At 50.8% G+C, this 9725-nt stretch overlaps 1 protein-coding gene across 1 annotated transcript in view; it reads left to right on the top strand.

The window, feature by feature from the left end:
- Window positions 1–526: 526 nt before the first annotated feature.
- Window positions 527–9725, top strand: part of F11R (F11 receptor) — a 67169-nt gene continuing 57970 nt past the window's right edge. The window contains exon 1 of the mRNA XM_075193192.1: window positions 527–692. Within this exon, the coding sequence (XP_075049293.1) occupies window positions 608–692 (85 nt within the window). The 5' untranslated portion in view covers window positions 527–607. The remainder of the gene's footprint in view (window positions 693–9725) is intronic.

Below are 9725 nucleotides of genomic sequence, written 5' to 3'. Positions count from 1 at the left end.
AGGTGACGTCGTGTGCCGCCATGTTTGTGTGAATGGACCAGGTGACGTTGGTGCCGCCATGTTTGTGTGAATGGGCCAGGTGACGTCATGTGCCGCCATGTTTGTGTGAATGGACCAGGTGACATTGGTGCCGCCATGTTTGTGTGAATGGATCCGGTGATGACGTGTGCCGCCATGTTTGTGTGAATGGACCAGGTGACGTCGTGTGCCGCCATGTTTGTGTGAATGGACCAGGTGACGTTGGTGCCGCCATGTTTGTGTGAATGGATCAGGTGACGTCGTGTGCCGCCGTGTTTGTGTGAATGGACCAGGTGACGTTGTGTTTCGCCATGTTTGTGTAAATGGATCAGGTGACGTCGTGTGCAGCCATGGTATTTGTTTGACCCTCTCAGAAGAGCAGAGACCATGCGTGGTCCAGCACATGCAGAGAAGCCCCAGGCATGTATATCATATAACTGTGGGTCAGTAAGTCTGCTGAGCAGTCTATAAGGGCCATCAGATATGTGACGCTATTTGTGTCTTTCAGTTTCCGAAATAGAGGTCGCGCTGAAGATGGACCCAGACACCTTTAAAGCAACATATCATGTAGAGAAGCCCGGGATGGACGATGACAACAACCTGGTGTTTCACTGTCAGTTGGGCCGGAGAGGTCAACGAGCGACCGAGATCGCTGCCGAGCTGGGCTACAAGCAGTAAGTATCCTATAGGTGGCCTGGTACCTGTGTATACTAAGTGTAATAATGTGTATAGGGGGAGTGATTTCGGCAAGTATTAACGTCTGTCTCCTGCTGCTCTCCATCTCTCTCTCTGTGTCTCGCTGCTCTCCATCTCTCTCTCTGTGTCTCGCTGCTCTCCATCTCTCTCTCTCTCTATGTCTCGCTGCTCTCCATCTCTCTCTCTGTGTCTCTGTCTCCCGCTGCTCTCCATCTCTCTCTCTCTGTGTCTTGGTCTTCTGCTGCTCTTTATCTATCTCTCTCTGTATCTCGGTCTCCCGCTGCTCTTCATCTCTCTCTCTCTGTGTCTTGGTCTTCTGCTGCTCTCCATATCTCTCTCTCTCTCTGTGTCTTGGTCTTCTGCTGCTCTCCATCTCTCTCTCTCTCTCTTTCTGTCTCGCTGCTCTCCATCTCTCTCTCTGTGTCTCGCTGCTCTCCATCTCTCTCTCTGTGTCTCTGTCTCCCGCTGCTCCCCATCTCTTTCTCTGTGTCTCGCTGCTCTCCATCTCTCTCTCTGTGTCTCGCTGCTCTCCATCTCTCTCTCTCTCTTTCTGTCTCGCTGCTCTCCATCTCTCTCTCTGTGTCTCGGTCTCCCGCTGCTCTCCATCTCTCTCTCTCTCTCTCTCTCTGTGTCTTGGTCTTCTGCTGCTCTTTATCTATCTCTCTCTGTATCTCGGTCTCCCGCTGCTCTCCATCTCTCTCTCTCTGTGTCTTGGTCTTCTGCTGCTCTCCATATCTCTCTCTCTCTTTCTGTCTCGCTGCTCTCCATCTCTCTCTCTGTGTCTCGCTGCTCTCCATCTCTCTCTCTCTGTGTCTCTGTCTCCCGCTGCTCCCCATCTCTTTCTCTGTGTCTCGCTGCTCTCCATCTCTCTCTCTGTGTCTCGCTGCTCTCCATCTCTCTCTCTGTGTCTCTGTCTCCCGCTGCTCCCCATCTCTTTCTCTGTGTCTCGCTGCTCTCCATCTCTCTCTTTCTGTCTCGCTGCTCTCCATCTCTCTCTCTGTGTCTCGGTCTCCCGCTGCTCTCCATCTCTCTCTCTCTCTCTCTCTCTCTCTCTCTGTGTCTCGGTCTCCCGCTGCTCTCCATCTCTCTCTCTCTCTCTCTCTGTGTCTTGGTCTCCCGCTGCTCTTTATCTATCTCTCTCTCTTTCTGTCTCGCTGCTCTCCATCTCTCTCTCTCTCTTTCTGTCTCGCTGCTCTCCATCTCTCTCTCTGTATCTCGGTCTCCCACTGCTCTCCATCTTTCTCTCTGTGTCTCTGTCTCCCGCTGCTCTCCATCTCTCTCTCTCTCGGTGTCTCGGTCTCCCGCTGCTCTCCATCTCTCTCTCTCTCTGTGTCTTGGTCTTCTGCTGCTCTCCATCTCTCTCTCTGTGTCTCGGTCTCCCAATGCTCTCCATCTCTCTGTGTCTCGCTGCTCTCCATCTCTCTCTCTGTGTCTCGCTGCTCTCCATCTCTCTCTCTGTGTCTCTGTCTCCCGCTGCTCCCCATCTCTCTCTCTGTGTCTCGCTGCTCTCCATCTCTCTCTCTCTGTGTCTCGCTGCTCTCCATCTCTCTCTCTCTGTGTCTCGCTGCTCTCCATCTCTCTCTCTATGTCTCGCTGCTCTCCATCTCTCTCTCTGTGTCTCTGTCTCCTGCTGCTCTCCATCTCTCTCTCTCTCTCTGTCTCCCGCTGCTCTCCATCTCTCTCTATGTCTCGCAGCTCTCCATCTCTCTCTCTCTCTGTGTCTTGCTGCTCTCCATCTCTCTCTGTGTCTCTGTCTCCTGCTGCTCTCCATCTCTCTCTCTGTGTCTCTGTCTCCTGCTGCTCTCCATCTCTCTCTCTCTCTCTCTCTCTCTTTGTGTCTCTGTGTCCTGATGCTTTCTGTCTCTCTCTCTGTGTCTCTGTCTCCTGCTGCTCTCCATCTCTCTCTCTCTGTGTCTCGCTGCTCTCCATCTCTCTCTCTCTCTCTGTGTCTCGCTGCTCTCCATCTCTCTCTCTGTGTCTCGCTGCTCTCCATCTCTCTCTCTGTGTCTCGCTGCTCCCCATCTCTCTCTCTGTGTCTCGCTGCTCTCCATCTCTCTCTCTCTGTGTCTCGCTGCTCTCCATCTCTCTCTCTCTGTGTCTCGCTGCTCTCCATCTCTCTCTCTGTGTCTCGCTGCTCTCCATCTCTCTCTCTCTGTGTCTCGCTGCTCTCCATCTCTCTCTCTCTGTGTCTCGCTGCTCTCCATCTCTCTCTCTGTCTCCCGCTGCTCTCCATCTCTCTCTCTCTATGTCTCGCAGCTCTCCATCTCTCTCTCTCTCTATGTCTCGCTGCTCTCCATCTCTCTCTCTGTGTCTCTGTCTCCTGCTGCTCTCCATCTCTCTCTCTCTCTGTGTCTCGCTGCTCTCCATCTCTCTCTCTGTGTCTCGCTGCTCTCCATCTCTCTCTCTGTCTCCCGCTGCTCTCCATCTCTCTCTCTCTGTCTCGCAGCTCTCCATCTCTCTCTCTCTCTGTGTCTCGCTGCTCTCCATCTCTCTCTCTCTGTGTCTCGCTGCTCTCCATCTCTCTCTCTCTGTCTCGCTCCTCTCCATCTCTCTCTCTGTGTCTCGCTGCTCTCCATCTCTCTCTCTCTCTGTGTCTCGCTGCTCTCCACCTCTCTCTCTCTCTGTGTCTCGCTGCTCTCCATCTCTCTCTCTGTGTCTCGCTGCTCCCCATCTCTCTCTCTGTGTCTCGCTGCTCTCCATCTCTCTCTCTCTCTTTCTGTCTCGCTGCTCTCCATCTCTCTCTCTGTGTCTCGGTCTCCCGCTGCTCTCCATCTCTCTCTCTCTCTCTCTCTCTCTCTCTGTGTCTCGGTCTCCCGCTGCTCTTTATCTATCTCTCTCTGTATCTCGGTCTCCCACTGCTCTCCATCTTTCTCTCTGTGTCTCTGTCTCCCGCTGCTCTCCATCTCTCTCTCTCTGTGTCTTGGTCTTCTGCTGCTCTCCATCTCTCTCTCTCTCTTTCTGTCTCGCTGCTCTCCATCTCTCTCTCTGTGTCTCGCTGCTCTCCATCTCTCTCTCTGTGTCTCGGTCTCCCGCTGCTCTTTATCTATCTCTCTCTGTATCTCGGTCTCCCAATGCTCTCCATCTTTCTCTCTGTGTCTCTGTCTCCCGCTGCTCTCCATCTCTCTCTCTCTCTCTCTGTGTCTCGGTCTCCCGCTGCTCTCCATCTCTCTCTCTCTCTTTCTGTCTCGCTGCTCTCCATCTCTCTCTCTCTTTCTGTCTCGCTGCTCTCCATCTCTCTCTCTGTATCTCGGTCTCCCACTGCTCTCCATCTTTCTCTCTGTGTCTCTGTCTCCCGCTGCTCTCCATCTCTCTCTCTCTCTCTGTGTCTCTGTCTCCCGCTGCTCTGCATCTCTCTCTCTGTGTCCTTCTGCTCTCCATCTCTCTCTCTCTCTCTCTTTGTGTCTCTGTGTCCTGATGCTTTCTGTCTCTCTCTCTGTGTCTCTGTCTCCTGCTGCTCTGCATCTCTCTCTCGCTCTGTGTCCTTCTGGTCTCCATCTCTCTCTCTCTCTGTGTCCTGATGCTCTCCATCTCTCTCTCGGTCTCCCGCTGCTCTCCATCTCTCTCTCTCTGTATCTCGATCTCCCGCTGCTCTCCATCTCTCTCTCTGTGTCTCGGTCTCCCGCTGCTCTCCATCTCTCTCTCTGTGTGTCTCGGTCTCCCGCTGCCATCCATTCTCTCTCTCTCTGTGTCTCTGTGTCCTTCTGCTCTCCATCTCTCTCTCTCTCTCACGGTCTCCCGCTGCTCTCCATCTCTCTCTCTCTGTGTCTCTGTGTCCTTCTGCTCTCCATCTCTCTCTCTCTCGGTCTCCCGCTGCTCTCCATCTCTCTCTCTGTCTCGGTCTCCCGCTGCTCTCCATCTCTCTCTCTCTGTGTCTCGCTGCTTTTCGTATCTCTCTCTCTCTGTGTGTCTCGGTCTCCCACTGCTCTCCATCGCTCTCTTTCTCTCTCTGTCTCCCGCTGCTCTCCATCTCTCTCTCTGTGTCTCTATGTCCCGATACTCTCCATCTCTCTCTCTCTGTGTCTGTGTCCTTCTGCTCTCCATCTCTCTCTCTCTCTCTCTCTCTCTCTCTCGGTCTCCCGCTGCTCTCCATCTCTCTCTCTCTCTCTGTGTGTCTCGGTCTCCCGCTGCTCTCCATCGCTCTCTCACTCTCTGTGCCTCGGTCTCCCGCTGCTCTCCATCGCTCTCTCTCTCTGTGCCTCGGTCTCACGCTGCTCTCCATCGCTCTCTCTCTCTCTCTGTCTGTGTCCTTCTGCTCTCCATCTCTCTCTCTCTCGGTCTCCCGCTGCTCTCCATCTCTCTCCCTCTGTGTCCTGATGCTCTCCATCTCTCTCCCTCTGTCTCCCGCTGCTCTCCATCGCTCTCTCTCTCTATGGGGCACATTTATCATGTATCGGACAAAACGAGAAATACTTATCAATCCTTATCGCATGGATAATGATTGATGTATTTCTCAAATTTATTAAAAATGGATCACAGAAACAGCAGTTCCGAAAAACTGCTGTTTCTGTGATAAAAAAAAACCATACTCACCACTGGCTCTTCTGTCGCGCTGGCTCCCGATCTCCTCCTCTTCAGTGTACTTTCAGTTCTTCATGCTACTGCGCATGTGCCGTCCGGAGAACTTGAGGCTGTGACAGGGAGGGATCGCAGAGCTGGACATACCAAAGAACAGGAGTTTTACCAGCATTTCCTATGATGTACGCCAGCCTCAGCTGGTACATTAACACTACAAGTTCCCGAAAAAAAACATTTTTTCGGGACTTGTTAGATTGCGGCCAGGAGCAGTCACCATTCTGTGCAAAAACGATCAGGAGTGCAAAGCAGCAGATATCAATGATATCTGCTGCGATGCACCTTTAATAAATTTGCGGAGAGCACATCCTGGCCTAATTTACACGGTAAGTGCACAATAGTGCACTACTGTGCTTTCTTAAATACACCCCTCTCCGTCTCAGTCTCCCGCTGCTCTCCATCTCTCTCTCTCTGTGTCTCGCTGCTCTCCGTATCTCTCTCTCTCTCTCTCTCTCTGTGTCTCGGTCTCCTGCTGCTCTGCGTCACTCTCTCTCTCTCTGTGTCTCGGTCTCCCGCTGCTCTCCATCGCTCTCTCTCTCTGTGTCTCGGTCTCCCGCTGCTCTCCATCTCTCTCTCTCTCTCTCTCTCTCTCTCTCTCTCTGTGTCTGTGTCCTTCTGCTCTCCATCTCTCTCTCTCTCTCTGTCTCCCGCTGCTCTCCATCTCTCTCTCTGTGTCTCTATGTCCCGATACTCTCCATCTCTCTCTCTCTCTCTCTCTCTCGGTCTCCCGCTGCTCTCCATCTCTCTCTCTGTCTCGGTCTCCCGCTGCTCTCCATCTCTCTCTCTCTGTGTCTCGCTGCTCTTCGTATCTCTCTCTCTCTCTGTGTCTCGGTCTCCCGCTGCTCTCCATCTCTCTCTCTGTGTCTCTATGTCCCGATACTCTCCATCTCTCTCTCTCTGTGTCTGTGTCCTTCTGCTCTCCATCTCTCTCTCTCTCTCTCGGTCTCCCGCTGCTCTCCATCTCTCTCTCTGTCTCGGTCTCCCGCTGCTCTTCGTATCTCTCTCTCTCTCTCTGTGTGTCTCGGTCTCCCGCTGCTCTCCATCGCTCTCTCACTCTCTCTCTCTCTGTGCCTCGGTCTCCCGCTGCTCTCCATCGCTCTCTCTCTCTCTCTCTCTGTGTCTCGGTCTCCCGCTGCTCTCCATCGCTCTCTCACTCTCTCTCTCTCTGTGCCTCGGTCTCCCGCTGCTCTCCATCTCTCTCTCTCTCTCTGTGTCTCGCTGCTCTCCGTATCTCTCTCTCTCTCTCTCTCTGTGTCTCGGTCTCCTGCTGCTCTGCGTCACTCTCTCTCTCTCTGTGTCTCGGTCTCCCGCTGCTCTCCATCTCTCTCTCTCTCTCTGTGTCTCGGTCTCCTGCTGCTCTCCATCTCTCTCCCTCGGTCTCCCGCTGCTCTTCATCTCTCTCTCTGTGTTCCCCTGCTCTCCATCGCTCTCTCTCTCTGTCTCAGTCTCCCGCTGCTCTCCATCTCTCTCTCTCTCTCTGTGTTCCCCTGCTCTCCATCTCTCTCTCTCCCTCGGTCTCCCGCTGCTCTCCATCTCTCTCTCTGTGTCTCGCTGCTCTCCATCTCTCTCTCTGTATCTCAGTTTCCCGCTGCTCTCCATCTCTCTCTCTCTGTGTCTCGGTCTCCCGCTGCTCTCCATCTCTCTCTCTCTGTGTCTCGATCTCCCGCTGCTCTCCATCTCTCTCTCTCTGTCTCGCTGCTCTCCGTATCTCTCTCTCTCTGTGTCTCGATCTCCCGCTGCTTTCCATCTCTCTCTCTCTCTCTGTCTCGGTCTCCCGCTGCTCTCCATCTCTCTCTCTCTCTGTGTCTCTATGTCCCGATACTCTCCATCTCTCTCTCTCTGTGTCTCACTGCTCTCCATGTCTCTCTTTCTCTCTGTGTCTCGGTCTCCTGCTGCTCTCCATCTCTCTCTCTCTCTCTCTCTCTCTCTGTGTCTCTATGTCCCGATATTCTCCATCTCTCTCTCTCTGTGTCTCGCTGCTCTCCGTATCTCTCTCTCTCTCTGTGTCTCGGTCTCCCACTGATCTGCATCTCTCTCTGTGTCTCGGTCTCCTGCTGCTCTCCATCTCTCTCTCTCTCTCTGTCTTGGTGTCCCGATGCTCTCCATCTCTCTCTCTCTCTCTCTCTGTGTCCCGCTGCTGTCTCTCTTCATCTCTCACTCTCTCTGTGTGTCCCGCTGCTGTCTCTCTTCATCTCTCACTCTCTCTGTGTGTCCCGCTGCTGTCTCTCTTCATCTCTCACTCTCTCTGTGTGTCCCGCTGCTGTCTCTCTCCATCTCTCTCTCTCTCTGTCCCGCTGTCGCACTTTGTGTCCTGTGACTCTGCTGCTGCCATATAATGATATAATGTAAATGTACAAGTTACAAGGTGTAGTGAGCATTTATCTAGATGTGACGAACTGAAACTCACCAAATGTCCACGTCTGTTTCAGCGCCCGCAATTATCTAGGTGGCTACAATGAGTGGGCTGAGAAGGAAGGGAAATGACGGACTCCTGACACGCCCATCATCAGCGAGGGGATCAGCCATCTTGTTTCAGTGTATTAGCTACACAATAACTATCACTGCAATGACCTGACTTATCACTAATCTACAGCTGGTAACTGTGCTCTACAGAACAATGAAAAGATGAGAGAAAATGGTTTATGTTCCAAAGACCAGAAATAATCCACTTTTGTCTGATACAGTACACCCATCACAGGACAGTAATAATACTGTATAATCCAGGCACCTCCTGATGCTGTCTAACATCATCTGTCATCAGAGAATGTCCCACTACTAAATAAATGTGCCCAGCATGCTGCAATGTTAGGGGAGGGGAGCTGTGTAGACAGGCAGATGATGACTGGCAGGCTGGCAGACTTGATTTGCAGCACTACATTGGGACTCCTGTGTGAAGTGGACTAGAAACACCGCAAAAACTCCTTGACTTTGTACTAGTGTGTCTGGATGATCTACCCGACGCATTCCACGGTGCAAGCCTTAGACCTCACACCAAAGTCTTACTGCTTTACTACCTCATTCATTAAACTCAACTTTTCACTGTTTCTCTGTTTAACTGAGGTTATGCTTTAATTAATCATGTGAGTGAGGACACACTATACTGACTTTATTACATGTGACATTTTTGTGTTTTGCAGTTTTAAAATGCCCAGAAATGCGTTTTCCACTGTAGTCCAATTTAAAGGTGGAAAATGCTCCCCACTAATAGTATAGCACAAGAACGTATTCATCTTCCTGCTCCCTTATGGCTGAAAACGTCTAAACCAGAACTCCCAATGTCTTAAAAGGAAAATCAGGACACAATAAGCCACAACCCACCCAAATCACACCTACTTCCTTCTCACCATGAGTTTAAGACTGACACTTTTAGGGGCAAGGTACCACTAAGGAAGGGGGTCAGATCTGTTTACATGCAGGACTAGGAAAATGTTCCCCTGACAGCTCCAACATTGGTGAACAAGGAAAGATAATAATCCGGGTACCTGCTGAATGTAGTCCAGTGATTACAGATGGGAGAGGAATACATGTATACAATGCAAGATGGATCCCACCACATTAGGGTAGAGAATTCAATTCACAAACCAGTCTTATGGCTGTTAGGAAGATTTTTCCACCGAAAATCCCTTCTACCATTTAGGTGGCAATGCTCCTTTACTGAGCAAGTTATGAATAAATATACAATATTTATCAAACGGTGAAGAGCCGCTTGCAGACACCGTATCCGCCATCAGCGGTGTTTAGCTGGGGACGGTTTTCCGGTGTCTTTGTATGATGAAGCTATATCATGGCAGTACCACCGCAGTATCTATTGTTACCCCCATCTCAGGATGGATATAATGAACAGACAAGCGCTAATTTAAAACTAGAAATAAATATCATTTTCTGGAGGAGACTTTTATATTATATCTGCCTAAAAGATCTGTTAGTTTGTTTGTTTTTTAAAGCAGCATTTTTTGACTTTTCTTTTTATTTAAAATGGCTGAAACTGATCTTCCAGTTCCGCACATTCGCCGTTAGTGCTCAGTACATCGGAGTGGGGCCTCCGGAGAGATAAGTAACTCATCGCTCAGCTGTCACAGCGATCAAATAATATTAAATCACAACAAGTCAATTACCCTTTGTGCTGTGACAATCATTATAATGATAAATAAAACAACATATTAAAATCAGTACTTACAAACTGCCACAAGAGGGCAGTCACACAGAATAACAGGCAAGTACTGGAAAGTGGATGAGAGCAACAGTGACACCTGCAGGCTGCAGTCAGGTACTGTTAAAAACACAATTTAAGAACATACCTTTATTTATAATAAATACTCCCAAAATCCCTCGTTCACCACTTCAATAATCGCCTAATTCCAGAGGGTGAAGAGTCTTTTTGGGTAAATACAAAGAGCAAAAAAAATATTAATGAGTTACTTCTTCATCATCATCATCAC

This window comes from Mixophyes fleayi, chromosome 12, assembly GCF_038048845.1.
Source record: "Mixophyes fleayi isolate aMixFle1 chromosome 12, aMixFle1.hap1, whole genome shotgun sequence".
NCBI classification, from domain to species: Eukaryota; Metazoa; Chordata; class Amphibia; order Anura; family Limnodynastidae; genus Mixophyes; species Mixophyes fleayi.
This window is presented reverse-complemented; position numbering and strand designations above follow the sequence as displayed.